This window comes from Furipterus horrens, unplaced genomic scaffold (genome assembly GCF_987537825.1).
Source record: "Furipterus horrens unplaced genomic scaffold, mFurHor1.1.pri manual_scaffold_3, whole genome shotgun sequence".
Lineage (NCBI taxonomy): Eukaryota > Metazoa > Chordata > Mammalia > Chiroptera > Furipteridae > Furipterus > Furipterus horrens.
In genome coordinates this window covers 129,118,007-129,135,658 of record NW_028327173.1, presented here as the reverse complement: position 1 = coordinate 129,135,658, position 17,652 = coordinate 129,118,007, and the positions used below count along the sequence as shown (strand labels likewise).

Genomic DNA, 17,652 nt, shown 5'->3' with positions numbered 1-17,652 from the left:
ACATGCGAGGTATCCCAGTGTCTTATTCTCATCCTTGCACTCTTTTCTCTCTTCCAGAGTGAATTAGATGTATCCTTTTCAATGCTGTGAGCCAAGTGTTCCACAGTACTTGGCAAAACACAGACTAGTCTTTATCAGGTAAGTGCCGTCAGTACCATGGGGCAGGAAAACAATTTAGCAGAACCTAGACGCTGCAGTGCTAGTCATCAGCAGCTCAGACGGGACAGCTAGAGGCGCAGGTGCTTAGCAGCAACACACCACCTTTTTGTACAGAGACAGTTCTTAAGAATTTTGTGTTTTCCAGATGGTACAATTCTATGGTGGTATTAAATAATAACTGTTATATGTTAATTTGACTCCTTTTAAGTATATGGAATAGACCTTTTTAGAATTTAAATAATGCAGGCAGAAAGTGCTAGGTCCTCATACAGAGAATGGATTTTCATGGCTCCAGGTATAAGTCTCCAGAAATTCTCCACATGATCAGAATGAGACCTTCAGAGATGATAAGCTAGAGGCTTAAAGAAATTGCCTGGCTTATATTCATTTCCTTTTATAGCAGAGAATGCTCTCCTTTTCTCCTCGTCTCTCTTTTAAACCAAAGTACCCAAGGGCCCCAACAACAAGCATGATTTGCTTAGAATACTGTAGGCGTGCAGATTTTAGCAGAAACCCACTGGGTTTTGTGTGAGTGGTCTGGTGATAACTTGACTTTTAAGTTAATTTTTACTTCAAAAATTTCCTTACCACTTGAAAGCAATAAATAAGAGTACTTTGAGAAAGTATTAGGCTTGTATCTGAAATAGTAACGTTAATTATACCAAATATCTATTAATCATAACATGTTTATGTATATGTAGCTATACATACATTTAGACACCTTTGCCCAGAGTCAGTATAGTCTGGAGAAATGGCCATTTACCTTTTACTACTGATAGAAAATGTCATCATGTTGCTAAACTTCATTTGCAGGCTGTATTTGGAAGCATTTTCAAATGAACAGGGAAAAATCTGAGTGCCCTCTAGTGGTCAGTGACCTGAATCTATGATCCCTTTGACTTCGGAGACCCAAGACCAGGCTGTATATCATCAGCATGTAACATTCCATTTTAACTAAGCCCTGTAAAGCAATTCAAAATAAATCTCTTCTTCCTTGTACAGGGGAACCAGAAAATGCCTTTTGACTTAAAAAGTCATCAGGAAGATAGCGAAAGCTGATAGACAAGACACCTCCCTGGGAATGTAGAACCCAAGTTCCACTTCTGGTCCTGCCACCAGCCAGCTGTGTGTGTTGGACAAGACACACAACCTCTCATCTCATGATAGGTTTAGATCAAAAGAGCTTTAAAATCCTTTCAGCCTTAATATTTGCTGTTGCCATGACTCTAGGTGACTGAGCTGAGTTATTGTACACCTAGAACAGGAGGGGAGAGTCATACAAGTTTAGATATTCAGAGAATTAAAGTGAATCAGATGTGTCAGGATATGGAGTGTAGTTGGACCAGTTGAAGTGATATATCTTATATATTGACTAGATGTTTATTAGAAGTAGATGTGGACCTGGCTTTGTAGCCTGCTGGTGTATAGCATAGGTCCATGAAATGAGCTCCAGCATTCTTGTTTGAATTTAATTTCCACGCTGAGGCACACAGTTTGTATCTTTCCCCTCACTTAGTTTCATTTTGCCTTCTCTTCCTCTGTCCTATGCACCTATTTGCCGTCCTAAGGAATGACTTAGGCATGTGCATCTGACAGATTAGGAGAAGGGATCTGAATCTCTAGGTATAATTGCACGGAAATCTCCAACGGTATGGAAGTGGAGCAGGTGGCAGGCCAGGCAGGGCCTGGGGCACCTCTCTTCTATTGACATTCTTAAAGCGTTTTTATCCTCAGCTATCTGGAAAAAAAATTGAAAACTCACGATCTATTCTGCTTCAGACATAGTTCTATTTAACTGCTACATGTGCAGGGAGACCAGTTTCATGACAGTTAGACCAGGGAGCATTGTGGAGGTGCATCTGGTTTCTGCTCTCTCTGGAAGGCCCCTGGCGACCTGTGTCTCCGCCCTGCTAGCATATAACCAGGAACCTCCTGGAACTGTTAATGTTGCTGAGGTCTGTTGTGCCAGGAAAACTTCCTTAGTCCTTGAAGGGTTGAAAACAGACAACTGATATCCTTATAACCTAGAGCTGGTTCTCCCAACACTCAGAGGATGTAACCCTGTGCATGCTCAGGCTCACGAAAGCTGTCCTTGTCAGCCCCCAAGGCACAGACATGACTTAAGGCTCACTTTGGTGCAGCAACAGGAGGGCAGAAGGCAGAGCCTTTCTTTGGAAGCTTTTCCACCCTGGAGCCAGAGTTCACATGAGGATTTTGAGAAATAAACTACACCATTTACGTTTCTCCTTAGTATGGGTTTCACAGAGCAAGTTGGGATGGGATTTTATAAAGAAACAACCTAAGCACAAAAATCAGGACAGAAATTCTGACTTGTTGAAAACCCTTCTGCTAAGTGGAGACTGCTGCTGTCGTGTCTGGCGGGGCTGGACCCTTGGGAGCAAGCACGTCCATGACCTAAATCACTCACATGCCATGAATAAATCCCTGCACCCTCTTCCCATTCCACTCTACCCACGGGGCTGAAATGATGTCTGAGGATTCCTGAGGAAAGTTTGTCCTATTACATACTTTGGTAGACTTATTTAAGACTTCAGATTCCATGAGTTAAAGTGGTTTTTAGTTCAATAAAAAAATTAAAATAAAGATAAATAATTTTTTTGCAGATGGTTTTAGGAACCAACTGATGAACCTCCCAAAATGTGCTCTGCTCTGAAGCCTTAGGTTTGCTGAATTCTTCAGACAATTTGTAATTCAAAGGAGCTGTGTCTACCCGCTTCTGCTATACCTGTGAGCGGTGCCCTGAGGGAGGTGTCCAGTCCTTCCATGCCTGCACACCTACTGTATGTGTGAAGATACAGAAAACCTTAACAGCCTTTTTGGCATTTGGCGCCTTTAAAGAGGCTTAAAGACTTGGTTTATTTTGGTTAGAATGGAATGCAGTAGTGCTGCCCGTAACCTGGACAACTAGGGTCCTTTTCCTGGGTCCCTACTCCAGCCTTCCCTCAGCAGCCTCCTGCTACCTGGGCTGAGGGTGCTTGCCGAGAGCCTGCAGGTCCCCCATCCACTTCTTGACCACCCTCCAGCTACCTGGGGCCCCTGAATTTACTGGGTGCCCAGATATCCCAGAACCTGCTGCCAGGGCTTCTGCAGATGTCTCCCTTACTCCCACCCCAGGACTAGACAGGAACGATAGTGGCTGGGATGGTAACCGTGGTAACCCACACATGCAAGGGGAGAAAAGCAGGAACAGGCTGGGGTTCCTATTTATACTCTTGTGCCCACTCCTCCACAAATATAGGGTACGCCTAGAATCCAGAATGTTTTAATTCAAAAATATTTAGAGAAAATCTTTAAAACGTTCACGTTTTTATTTTACAAGTCCTTAGAGCCCAAACTTTAAGCTAGAAGCTTGAAGTTTATGTGGGTAATGTGAAAGTACCCTGATTCCTGCCCTCTTTATTGCAATTGAGGGTGAAGGAGTAGGAAGGGACCCCATTCTGCTTGCACTTGCTGTGACGCAGGTCATTACCTACCCTGGTTCTCCCTGGAAAGAATGCACTGGGTGACGGTCATAAGACCACCAAGATCTGCAGTCAGGCCCTGATATACTGCCCGCTGGCAGGGGATGGGGGGCATCTTACTCCTTCACCATCATCCTAAAATCCTAAACACCTTTAGAGGTCCAGAAACCAGAATGGGATTCTCCAAGTAGGAAATAATCTCAGCCTAACTTAATGAGAAATCACAGTACTTGTTCAACTAGAGGCTATGGAAATACTGGCAAGAAAAACAAACAATCCCCCCACCCCTTAGCCATTCTCCACTGAAGTAGCTGCTTCGAAATAAACTGAAATTTTCTGTGTTGTCTCAGAAAGTTACAATAAGGAAGTCATTACAAGAGAATTTCTTGGGAGGTATAATGTAGCCTACATCAGGAAAGGCTTGATAATAGCAGAAGGGAGTGAGTGAACTAGCTATCTTCCTGAAGGTGACTGTTAGCATCAGAGAATTTGAGTACTTTGGAGTTTGAAGAAAACCACAGAATTATCAGGTTAAGACCTCACTTTGTAGATGAAGAGCTAAGGGGCCAGGAGGTTCTGTGACATGTGTCCCAATCCATAGAGAGAGCTACTTTGAGGCATAGCTGGTATTCTGGATTTCCAGGGCCCTTGATTCTAGGGCTATATATTAGAAGATTAAATTTGACACAATCTTTAAAAATTTCATAATCATCTGGAGTAGATTGCAGCAATTTAGTTGCTAACAACACATTCTAAAGTGCCTGTCACCACCATGCTGTCTTGGTGTTGTCAAAGCTTTTTCCTGAATTAGGGAAGAAGTTTTAGAGAAACACAAATCTTTGCTTGCAGGAGTTAGAAATGAAAAAAAAATCTTGAGGAGAGTATCTGATAAGAGCATGCTCTCCACAAGTGGGGTTCCCGTTCAGAGATTGCTAAACATCTCTTTTTCCTTTTGAAAATATGTCAGTTGAAAGCGGGACTGGAAGCCGAGAGAGGTGGCCCTAGGCTGGAAGGAATGTGTGCAGCTGGCCCAGCGTCAGGAAGTGCAGACGTTGAGACTGGGACCCGTCCCAGCCAGAGTGTGCTAGTCAGTGCTGTCATGAGTGATGAACGATGAGAATCACGAACAGTCCCCAAGAGAGTCAGCCATTCACCTGGAAAAGAGATGTGAATGTTCCAGGCTGAACAGGCTTGTTTGGCTCCCACGAGCCTTAGCCATCTATTTCCTTTCACTGTGTTCTGAGACCTTAGGTGCCATGTCCATCCGCTCCGGTTCCTCCCCAGCTCCTCCTTCTGTACCGTGCTTCTGGGTTTTGTTTTACTCAGGGATAGTGACAGCAAGATATGGGAAGCAACAGTTAGGAATGATACAGAAGAAATGACCCGCCGCCAACTGGCGTTATTTGGATAATTTTACATAAGCCTATATAAGCGTTTAAAAATTACACCTGGATATTTTGTTGCTCTTGGAGTATGAATGGGTCTTTAAGAAAACCTACTTAAAAAAAATTCCTGTTCAGTGGCCTAATTAATGAGAGACAATACTAAGCCTCTAAGTGAAGATTGTATTATAAGGAGTGTATCCAGGGCTCTGCAGAACCTTCATGACGGTAGTCTTTTATATGTAGGGTGGGGAATGTGAAGACAGTGGCCTTTCACAGCTTATCTAGTTTCATGGGAAATTGAAACAAAGTGTAAATAACAAGAGCAAGTTTTTTTCCTACCCTCATGTATGAAAGAACTTTTACCTAGCTAGGATCTTTAAAAAAAGAAAGACGGAAAATAAATTAAGACAGAAGATGGAGACCAAAATCTAGTTAGAAATTTCTGTTTCTAGGCAGGGCTCTGCCTTGGAATTGCTGCTGAGGTCCCATCTGAATGTTTGCTGCTCAATTTTCTCTTATTAAGGGATAAGTAGGCCACCACAGTGGTGTTAAAATACCATGATGAAAAAGTGTTTTATGATTCAGAGATCAAAATTCCAACATAGAAACCACAAACAGTTTCCATCACTTTAATTAAAAAATTGATTTCAAGTGGCACTAATATTAGTGGGTCCTCCAGATGTTCAACTCCAATCTACATTACATAGAAATTCAGAAAGCCTTCTAGGTTCAGGGTGAGAAGAAAGTGGGGCTTATGAATCTGCTCTTTGAGAGGCTGTTTCTAGTTCATATCAGCTCCAACCTAAGAACCTTTAAGTCAGTCTAGTTCAGTATAGCCTGAAGGTAGGACCTTCTTGAAATTGTCATTCTCAGCTCACCACATTAATAGACCAACAGCCTAGGCCTTTCTAGTGTCCTATTCCTAATGTCAGGGTTGAAGTGTGTGTGCCCATTTATTGCCACGGGGCTTGGCATATAGGGTATTTTTTGGTCCCTGCTCACCTGGCATATAGCCTAAATGCCATTACTCTTGGCTTCACCAGTGTGCACAAGTTGCTCATGAACTAAATCAAGATGTAGCCAACAGCTGGATTCTTATTTTAAAGGAGTCACATGATTCCACGGGGAAATCAGCTTTCAGGCTTTTGCCTCACATTGGATTTGGTCTGTGGTTTCCCTATATAGTTAGTGCCAGACGGCTGCATGATTATTAGAGGTTTGAGCCAGATACTCAGATAGACAGTCACATGCCCACAGTACAAAATGACCTCACTGAGCAAGCAACTCGTGTTTCCAGGATGTTGGGAAATTCAGACTAGCTGAAGATCTTTGTCCTTGCAATGTGAGGATGTCAGTGGTCGATGTGATTCAGCAGTAAATTCTTAATCTGAATTTCAAAACAGCTGGCCAGTTGCCCAAGGGGATATCTGAAATTGCTGATCATCTACTTGCCAAAGGTGGGAGTCTTCAGAGGAAGCTGATCCATGAACCAGTTCAATTCACAAAGATTAAAATTAATCTCCTTATGTCTTGAAATTATCTTAGATGAGCTGCATTCTCAAAGGTACTGTTTTCTTTGCCCTTAGTGAACACAGCAGGGACTTAACACGCAGCCGCCTGTGTTCCCCCACTCAGCCCCTTCTTTGTACCTGGCTCTCATTCCTGCCTTGTTTTGGGTTCTTCTAAGTTGTGGCTTCTGGGTCTGGTGAACACAAATGATTGAGTGAAGGGCCTAATATTTCGGTCCCAATTTGGCCATGGACAGAGCAATCATCTGTCTAATTGGAAGATATTATTAATAGGTATATCAGAATAAAGTTTTTTTTTCTGGGTCACTTAGGGACAATTCCCATGGGCTCCTGAAAAAGTTTATTCTGCTGGAAGACTGCACAGAGCTTAATGAGATATTACCACAGAGCCTAATAGAAACTTAGAAGTCATTCACAGGGTTGTCTCATTCTATACTGATGTACTTCACTATACATATAAAATATAGATTTGAACATCTGAAGTTACTGAAAAAATATCAGGTGGTAATGATTTCCTTTAGAAAGATTCACTATTGAATTATGAACTCCCCGGGTGCATATAATCACTTATTTGTTGAATGAAGTTTGTCTGTTTGAAACAATCTGTCAGCTGTTTGTTTTTAAAAGACCAGGATAATACTCTTTAAATAGAGATGGAAACAGAATTCATAAACATTCAACCATTGTTACTATCTCATTCACAAAAGGAGAGTTAGGTACTCAAATGAAGGGTCTCCTGGAAGAATTTGGCTCATTCTAGTTAGGTAGATATCATACATAGTCTGACTATTTTCTTCTTCCCCCGTGCCCTATACTAACATTCCATTAAGAACATCAGTAAGTTTAAGTGTCTCCATATTTCTCAAGTGAGTATTTTTAGAACTGTCCATTTATGAGGTACTATCTTGAAATTCACAATTTTTATCTGTTCGGGAACAGCTGCATTGCCTTACTTGCCTTCATCATTCATTTCTCTTCATAGTTATTTTTTCTTCAGCCTGTGTGACATAGATGATAGCTTAAGATGCAAGATTGTAAAGGCATTTGTTTGGGGGTGGAGGTTTCAGGGCTGAATGAGGGTGTATACTCGGTAGCCTCAGGCCTCTCCCGAGAAACCTGGAAGCAGAGCAGTCAAGGCCAAACTGGGCTGAAGGTCCAGCTCTGGCAATTACTAGCTATGTGACCCTAGACAACTGTTTTGAGCCTGTTTACTCCTGAGTAAAATGAGGATAATATGTATGTCATAGAACCGTAGAGAAGACTGAAATGTGTGAAACACTCAACACAATGCATGGAACGTAAGGTGTATTCAGTAAATTATGGCTATTACTGTTGGCTGATTTAGTCTGGGAAGACAACCTTGTGCTAGAGGCCCGGTGATGGTCTTACCAAATGTCACTTGCTAAGTTCTCCAGCTCTTACTATACTGATTCCTTCTCTCTCTGGCTAAAAAGGTGTAACTGTTCCATTTCTATTCCTATTGTCTGGTTAGCTTAACCAAGGTGAAACGAGGTGTGTATGTCTGAAGAAGATAATTTCTAATATGGACACCAATTTTAAATTTTATTTCAAGAATTCTGTTAAAAAAAAAAAAACCTTCGTGCTTAGACTAATTTACACTGGAAAAATTCTAGTCTGAGTCCTAAGTTACTTAGTGTTAACACTTTTATAACTCTTAAAACTAATTTCCTTAATATGACCCTAGATAATGTTTAATTTGGATAAAGTATACATCATTTTGGATGAGATGGTGTTAAACGGCTGCATTGTAGAAACAAATCGGGCAAGAATTCTTGCCCCTCTGCTAATTCTTGATAAGATGTCGGAAAGCTGAATAATGGGAGGCACTGGCCTCAGACACAGGAAATGGGAACACAGAATGCCTCTCAACATCTGCAACCCAAAGAATCTGGAAGAGCACACATTGCAAAATGAGACATCCTTCTACAGACATTTTAAATAGGTGTTTTTCCACAGTTCCTAAATGGAAAACAAAACTATATTTTAAAATATGATGCACAAAGAAAATTCTTCTGAGATATTTTTTCCCCTAACCATAAGCATTTCCCCAACCCCCACTTGTACAAATTTTATTTTTGGTCTCTGCTTCTCTTTGCAAATTAAATTCAGAAATAGCATAAGGTGGAAGAAAGTGTGGCAGCTCTTTATCAGCCAATAAAAATTTAAAACTGACTTAAAACACACACCGCATTTTGGCTTCTAAATGATTGTCTAATTACTATGCTGTACACTCGAAAGTACTGTAATTGAAAAATAAAAATTTTTTTAAAGTCTTAAGAGGAGGGGGCTGGAGGCTGGGTGAGAAAGGTGATTAAGCAAAGAAAAGGAGGAAGACTTATGGACAGACAGCGGGTGGGGGAGTTGAAGAGGGTGAAGGGGGAATAAATGGTGATGGAAGGAGACTTGACTTGCAGTGGTGAACATACAATACTATACAGATGATGTATCATAGAATTGTGTATCTCAAACCTACATAATTTTATTAACCAATGTCATTCCAGTTAAGTTCTGTTTTAAAGTCTTAAAAAGTCAAAATTTTATTGTGTGCCTAATGAAAACATCAGAATTAAATTTTATTTGCCAGTTTCTAAAAGCCTGAGATCAATTTTATGGGCACTTGGCAGTTACAATGCCATCATTTATTAACTATAGAGAATGTTACTACAAAATAGTAAATGGTTAAACATTAAGAGAGCCCTTTTAAGCATCCATTATGCCATGTTATAAAAGGTTTGTCTTACTAGTAAACTTATTTGTAAATGAATTTTACTTTAGCTGAAAGTTTTAACTCTGTTCAGGTTGGTATGAAATGAATCCTTCTCCCAGTACTCCCTCCCTAACTTATTTCTTCAATTCCTTTTCCTAGAATGGCTTGAAATAAAGAAATGTGAAATTACTATAGAAAAAGCAATGTCCTATTCCCCCAGCCCCAAGCTTTCTTTCTTTCTTTCTTTTTTTGGTGGGTGTTGGAAGGCAGAGGAGGAAGAAAAGAAATCATCGATTTGTTATTCCATTTATTTATGCATTCATTGATTAATTCTTGTATGTGCCGTGACCAGGAACTGAACCCTCAACCATAACATTCTAATCAACTGAGCTACCCAGCCGGGGCCCCAACCTTTCTATATGCTTTTGGTGCTCAGTCAACAGAATATACATAACTGTCTCAGATTTAAAAAAAAAAAAAAAAAGTTTACGTGTATCTAGGGATAAGGGGCAGGTGCAACGGAGGAAATAGAAATATAGTCTTGGTACATTAAGACATTATGCTATCCAATGGAATTTTAAGAACTCTTTCATCTAGAATACCCTCCTGCAAAAGAACATACATGGAAATTTTACGCACTAATAATTCACTCAGTCCTGTTTTATTTTTTTCTTCTTTTGGGTGTGTGTGTGTGGAGGCTAGAGGGGTGTCCAAATTTTTGACCTGCCTACCTAAAGTTTTTATCTGTGAAGACCCGGCATCAAGTCAATAATAAGACTCCAAAAGCAAATCTGAATTGTTTTTGGACTCATTCAGGACGGCAGAGGTGACACTTCTGACCTTCCAGGCCAATGAGTGGTATGTGTGTATAACCAATGTCTGGGGAAGGCCCAGCCCAGATCGAAGTGCTGTAGAGGCCTTTCAGAGACATATTAGTTGGGAAACACTGTCCTAGTTGGTAGGCACTTAATCAGTAGCACATTGAGGTAACTGCTGAAACTGGTACACCAGAAGGAACTAGGGAGTGAACAAAATTAATTTTTGGGTCACACCAAAATAGCACTTGAATAACATCTTGGCACAGATTTTAGTACCTTGAGAGAAAAACAATTTAAAAAATATACTCGGTAGGTATCACAGGAAAAAATACTCAACTACCTAGTATATGTGCAGACCCCAGTAGATGTCTCATAACATTTGACTCATGAAAAGGGAACTGTGATGTGACTGTTTTTTGTTTTTTTTTAATCTTTAAAGATTTTATTTATTTATTTTTAGAGAGAGGAGAAGGGAGGGAGGAAGAGGGGAAGGAAATATCTACCAGTTGCACGCTCCCAATCAGGGCTCGTCCCAGGCACATGCTCTGACTAGAAAGACTCCTGATGTTTCAAACAGTTACTGATTTTATAAGACTCATCAATATTACCTGATGTAGCAATCAATGTGCTAGCCCAGGATTTAGCAAACTTTTCTGTAAAGGGCCATACAGTAAATATTTTAGGCTTTCTGGACCTTATGGTTTATGGTCTCTGCGCTGTCCACTGTATAGTGCAAAAGCATCCACAGATAATACATAAATGAATAATCATGGCTGTGTTCTAATACAACTTTATGTACACTGAAATTTGAATTCCGTACCATTTTCATATCACAAAATATTTCTCTTTTGATTTTTTTCAATCGCTTAAAAAATTTAAAACCATGTTTATCATGGGCTATACAAAAACAAGCAGCAGGCCATAGTTTGACGACCCCTTTGCTAGGCTACTCTTGGAAGTTGCTGACTGTTGATACACATTTTAGAGACTTAAATAATGGCACTACTACACACATTACTGGATGTTAATTCTAATACTATTACAAAGTTTTAGTCATGCATTCACGACTTTATTGAGACAATCACCACCACTATTTTTTGGATTAAAGCATAGATCATACATTTAAATATTGCTATTATGTTTTATTTTAACTTTTATTCTCACAGAGAATTGTGAAGCTAACAATAAGGTAAATTATTTCAATGCTGTCTCTGATTACATAGTCACAACATTCTCATGCAGAGAATAAAAACAGTACTCAAATGATTGACTGTAGTGGGAAATACCTCTTCTAATGTAGAAAGGGAACATACCTTTTAAACAGGTAAATAATGGGCAATTCCAAAAATGCTTTTCGCTCCTAAAAAAGCCATTTGGCTAAATCAAGCCTGGCAACATTTCTTTCACCTAAATGCACAGATGTGATAAATCAGTGGAGTTTAGAAAATGGACATAGGGCTCCTTCTTTAAAAGCAGAAAATAGCAGTATTCTGGTGGTTTATTTTCAGGCTAACACAACATTCAAAAATCATTCTTGCATCTTAGATTTACACATCCCTACAGATACAATGGTTAAGTAGCAGATCTGGTATTTAAAAAGTTAACACAAATAAATTGGCCATTTTTAGCTGAAGAATACTTTAAGAACATAACAGTTTGATCATAATTAAGCATGTGAGCATATTTCTAGCTTTCCAGTTCCAGTAAGTGTATTTACTATAGAAAAATAGATTTCTTCATGTAATAATTTCAAAAAATTAAATCTCAATGATTGAAAATGAAAAATATCTGGTCAAGTTCATCTGATGGTTGCAGTGAAATAGTCACATGACACAGTTTTGTACGCTGCAAACATTTTAATGATTATTGAGCATACATTTTGGAAATTTTTTACTTCAAACTGCAACAAGTTAAATAAATGTTTATAATATACAAAGAAAATACAATCAAAAGTAAAACTCGCTCTAAGTGTGCCCTGCATCTAGACCAGTGTTTTGTTATCTTTTCCCCTTCATATATCTTTATTTTTGAACTGCATAAACACACTTAAGAATTTGATCTTCATAGTATGGCCTTTAGGAAATAAAAATATACTCCCACCTCAAAGAAATAAAAGGTTGTGCATGATTATATGCCAAAGAGAGAACACTAGAATACTCTGATAGTGCAGGCATCATTAACAAGGAAAAAAAAAAAAAAAAGCTTGAGATGCTCATTAACTCTCTATGTTTTACGGAAGCAGGATTTTTGACCAAGTAGCTTAACAGCCAGCAAAACAGGAATCAGTGATGGCAACTGTAGTGTATGAAGTATGAAATGACAAACTTTACACAAATACACTTGTTAGAAATTTACCAGTGAACACTGAAGATCTGAGAAGTGCTCTTTGGAACAGTCAAGTAGGACCACCTTATTCCAGTCACATGAGCCCTTGCAGCAACACAGCGCTCTGTGCTATATACTTGCTGGCTGGGTAAACGATTTGTTTTGTCATTAGCAGCTAACGAACTTATTCCACATGTCTTAAAGCCTTAATGGTGGAAAAAAGGGCAAGTGTCATTAGCGTGGAGGATCATATACTTCTCTTCACACAAACACAAGAGGCTTCACTAGTATATTAAAAGTCTCTGATGTTTCCCACTGCACTTCAAAGCTCAATTGAGATGAAAGCCTTTTTCCATTGTAGCAGCTAGCAGGCGCTCTCTCATGATCTCCTCCGAAGAATATTCTGGCAGCTTTAGATAATGGACACATGTATTCACTGATGGATAGCTTGCATCAGTAGCATCAACCTATAGACAGAAAATTGAAAATAACAGAAGACCATGGCTTTAAATATTTCCTTCTTTCAATTCTTAACTAAATTGGATTCCCCATTAGCTAGAGTTTGTACCTTGCGTACAACCGTGAGTCTGGGATGTAGGTTAGCCAGTCCACCTGGCGGTAGAGTTGAACAACCAGTGGTAAACTGCAGGAATGCTTTCCTTTCATCTGAAGACATGCCGCATAAAACCCTCACAAACCTCAGGAATCCAGGGCTAAAAGAAGAGAAACAGTTATAGTGATATGATAGATGATTTAAATGAAAAACACTCACTAGTATGTAAGCCAGCAATAACCACCAAATAAACAATATTCACATGTTAGAACAACAGCAATGTCTAGAGACTCTTAGGTAAGTATGAAATGAGCTGACACAAACTACTTTAAAAATATCCTTCAAGCCCTAGCTGGGTTGCTCAGGTGGTTGGAGTATCGTCCCATACACGAAAAGGTTGCAAGTTTGATCCCCAGTCAGGGCGCATCCTAGGCTGTGGGTTCAATCGCCAGTCAGGGTGTGTACAGAAGCCAACTGATCAATGTCTCTCTAAAATTGATGTCTTTCAAGTCCATTCACATCTCCTGAGATGAGGATTTATATATATGTCCTTGAAGTCTCTCCTGAACTCAATAAGAACTGATGGGAGTATAGGGATCAAGCATGCAATAAAGCCAGCAACTCAGAAAAGCTCAAAACACACTTGCATAATTTAACCAGATATGCCTAAGTTATCAAAGGGGGTCTGAAATAACCCATTCTCGTTACAGTGAAATAAACTACCACTATATGCCACAACATGTTATAAATTTCACAATCATTCTGTTAAAAAGAAGCCACACCTTAAAGAATACATAACTGTTAGCAAAATTAATCAATAGGAATAGTGATTTTTATTTTAGAGAGGAAGAGAGAAAAATCGATTTGTTGTTCCACTCAGGTATGCATTCATTTGTTGATCCTTGTATGTGCCCTGACCAGGGATCGAACCCACAACCTTGGTACATGGGGATGACATTCTAACCAATTAAACTACCCGACCAGGGCCAGAATAGTGATTTAATGACTAGAAAAGAATATGATGAGGAAGGGGACTTTCTGGAGTTGTTTCTTATTCTGGATACCAATTTTATCATAGTTGTGCTCATGTTATCAGAGAAGGAAAACTCTGACTCCAAAAAACCTCCGCTGCCTTGCGGCATACCTCTTCAGGGGAAAGGCTAAGGGAGTAAACCCCGACAGAAAATCCGGAGCCGGAGTCCCTAAGGCGGTTTGACGTTGTAGTCAACACCGGCAACTCCTGCGGCGCACCTGAAGCCAAGCTGTATTGACTCCGTCTTTCCCTTGGACCCTTCAGCTGCGAAGAGAGGGGGGGTCTGCTGCATGGGCAACAGCAGACCCTCCATATCACCCTGCCCAGGCTCTGTAGCTTCAACACGGGAGGAGACAGATACGTGTCACTCCCGAGTCGGACTGCACAGCCATTCTCGGCGGTGCAGATAGACTCTTAAGAAGCTACACCATCGTCTCTCGAGACGGACGGCTGCCGACGGCTCATGTTATGAAAATTCTCGAGGCTATACATGCAATTTGTGCACTTCTCTGTTAAGCTTCAATTAAAAGTTTACTTTAAAAATGCTATGTAGCCCTGACTGGTGTGGCTTGATTGGCTGAGCATCGACCCACAAGGTGAAGGTTTGATGGTTCAATTCCCAGTTGAGGCATGTGCCTGCCTGGGTTGCAGGTTCGGTCCACTGATGGGGCAAGTATGAGAGGCAACCGATTGATGTTTCTCTCTCACACTGATGTTTCTCCCCCTCTCTTTCTCCCTCCCTTCCCCACTCTCTAAAAATAAGTAAATAAAATAAAAATAAAATGTTATATAAACAATATCATTTAAGTTTAAAATAATTCATAATCTCTCATTTGCATTAGTTTGGAAACTTTTTTTAAAAAGTAATATAGGGCCTTGTTGTCTTAAAATGTCAGTGATATGAAAAAAATTAGCTGAGGAACTGTTCCAGATTAAAAACACCACAACAAAATGTAATTCTTGATACATGAGGTACAGGGCTGAAGGGAGTGCTATTAAGGACATTATTAGACTATGGGTGATAGATTAGTTAATAGTATAGCTCAAGAATTTGCTAGCTGTGGGACAACTGTAATAGAAGAACAAATAAATCAAAAATTAAAAAAAAATTTGCTAGCTAATGTGCATACATGGGAGAATATACATATTCTCAGAAATGTACACTAAAGTATTAAAGAGTGAAGGGACATGATAAATGCAACATATTCTCAAATGGTTTAGAAAATAGTATGCCTATGTGTCTATATGTGTACACATTTATTATGTGTGGATAGGGGTGTGTGTGTGCATGTATAAAAGAAATACAACAAAATCTTAAGTACAGGTGAATCTGGGCAAAGGATATAAAGAATTCTTTCAACCATCTTCACCTTTTCTATAAATTTGAAATTATTTGAAAATTTACATTTATACAATGAAATACTAGTTGGATGTTAAAAAAAAAAAGGAAATCTTACCCTTTACGACAATATGGATGAACCTAGAGAGCATTATGCTAAGTGAAATAAGCCAGGCAGAGAAAGACAAATACCATATGATTTCACTCATATGTGGAGTCTAATGAACAAACTGAACTAACAAGCAAAACAGTGACAGGCTCAGATATGGAGCAGGCTGACAGCTCTGGGAGAAGAGGGAAGAGGGATCTAGATGTAGGGTTGTGGAGGGATTGAGCAAAAAAGACCAAAAAAGGGGTGGGGAGGAGAAAAAACTAATGGAAATAGAACAGATTGCTGCCGAAGGGTGGAGAGAGGTGGAGGAAAGTATAGGGGAAGTGGTGATGGACAGAGACTTGACTTGAGGTGAAACACAATACAGTGTACAGATGTGTTATAGAACTATGCACCTGAAACCTGAATAATTTTGTTAATCAGTGTCACACCAATAAATTTAATAAGAAGGGGAAAAAATAAAATGTTAATATAAAAGCAGTTAAGCCTAAAGGTTTACAGTTTACCCAATTTTGAAAATAATGAACACTTAAAACTAAGAAAAGGAATCTGAACTTAGCCAAGACTCAGTTGTCTGTGTAAACTCAGTCTTACTAATGGACATATATGCATCTTGGTAATGGTGAGTTTTAACTGCTTTTCCACTTACTTTCTAAATGAAATTCACCAAGTCAAAGTTCTTTAGAGATCACCTATCATTTGATTTGAGGACATAAACAATTTTATTTTAAAAATAAGCAATACATACCTGTCACGTGTATAGCCCAACTTAGGTTCAGTATAATTGATGATATCCTCTGCTGCCCAGGATGGTGACTGGTTTCCACAAAGGATCATTTGGACTTCTTCATGGCTGAAAGAACTTAATTTCTCCATTGGAAAAACTTTATTAAACCCATCTAGATTATGTGCAAAGAGGAAAAAAGCACAACTCAGTTTCTAAATTACAATTTCAAAATGCCAAATTTCAAATCAAAATATCAATACATGTTTCAAAATATATATAAATGAAATAGCTTGAAAAAAACTGTGGTAGGGTTTAAAGTACAGAAATTTAATATCACAAATGTGAACAGAGAAAATACTCAGTCACTATGGTCAGTACCAAATTCTAATTTCCCCTCATGTCATATAAGCCAGCCAAGGCTGTGTTTTCACTTTCAAAACCAGTAAGTTTTGAAAGGTCTAGTATATTTTGCTTCAATCTTCACCAGAAGAACCTAAAGTTCTAGCATGGTTTAATTCATCTTGATCCTGTAATGTGAAAAGAATGATACCTAATGACCACTAACAAAAGAGGAAATGGAGCCAGGGCCCTGCCTGTAACTCAGGAGTAGGAAGCTGAGCATATGTGAAAGCTTGTGAATGTTTCAACCTGTTTCAGGTACTGTGTAGGACCTAACTATCTGAAAGACAAAATCTAGAGGGCAAATCAGGAGATTACCAGCAATTCTTGACCATAGCAGTTCCTTAATTTCAAATGCCTCAAAGTAAAAAGAGAGGGATTAAACTAAAGAGACAAAAATTACCTCTAAAGGCTTCCATCTGTTTCTGAATACCCGTATGCATACAAAAGTCAAACATCAAATCCACATATTCTTCTGCATTATCCATTGTTACCATCTGCAAAGAAAAATTTGCCAATATTATTGTTTATATTTAGAAATATTTCAGTAGCACCTAGTACAACTGGCTTCAGTAATAAGATACTTCTGAACTTAAAACTCTGCCAAAAGCAGAACTTTTACCTCATCCTCGCCACTTGGCTTGAGATCCACAGCTGTAAAACCATATATTCTTGAGGAAGGGCAAAACTGGAAATTTAAACTGGAAGGAAAAATAAGGGTTAGATTAACATTCGGCTACCATAGGCACTTAATTTTTATAACATTGCCACCAAAACCATGAACCCTCACTTCTCCAGCAAAACACTCAGTATATAAAGTACTAGCCTAGCTATTAGACATGAGGCATTTTTAAATGCAAATTGTCCCCTGACTGGTATGGCTCAGCTGGTTGAGCATTGTGCACAAAGCAAAAGGTCACTGGTTTGATTCATGGTCAGAACACATGCCTGGGTTGCAGGTTCAGTCCCCGGTAGGGTGCGGGCGAGAGGCAACAGATTGATACTTCTCTCCCCTTTTCTGCTCCCTTCCCCTCCCTCTAAAAATAAATTTAAAAAAAAAAAA

At 39.3% G+C, this 17,652-nt stretch overlaps 2 protein-coding genes across 11 annotated transcripts in view; one reads left to right on the top strand and one right to left on the bottom strand.

Moving 5' to 3' along the window:
* AP4S1 (adaptor related protein complex 4 subunit sigma 1) overlaps positions 1 to 8,814 on the top strand; it is a 39,221-nt gene extending 30,407 nt beyond the window's left edge. The window contains exons 5-6 of the mRNA XM_090270168.1: positions 58 to 69; positions 8,261 to 8,814. Of these exons, the coding sequence (XP_090126294.1) occupies positions 58 to 69; positions 8,261 to 8,389 (141 nt within the window). The 3' untranslated portion in view covers positions 8,390 to 8,814. The remainder of the gene's footprint in view (positions 1 to 57; positions 70 to 8,260) is intronic.
* Positions 8,815 to 12,288: 3,474 nt separating this feature from the next.
* Positions 12,289 to 17,652, bottom strand: part of HECTD1 (HECT domain E3 ubiquitin protein ligase 1) — an 89,109-nt gene continuing 83,745 nt past the window's right edge. For all 10 annotated transcript variants that reach the window (XM_090270156.1, XM_090270160.1, XM_090270157.1 and 7 more), the window contains 5 exons: positions 17,212 to 17,290; positions 16,993 to 17,086; positions 16,212 to 16,362; positions 12,995 to 13,139; positions 12,289 to 12,893 (listed from right to left, as the gene is read on the bottom strand). In XM_090270156.1, coding sequence (XP_090126282.1) covers positions 12,756 to 12,893; positions 12,995 to 13,139; positions 16,212 to 16,362; positions 16,993 to 17,086; positions 17,212 to 17,290 — 607 coding nt within the window. In that variant the 3' untranslated portion in view covers positions 12,289 to 12,755. The remainder of the gene's footprint in view (positions 12,894 to 12,994; positions 13,140 to 16,211; positions 16,363 to 16,992; positions 17,087 to 17,211; positions 17,291 to 17,652) is intronic.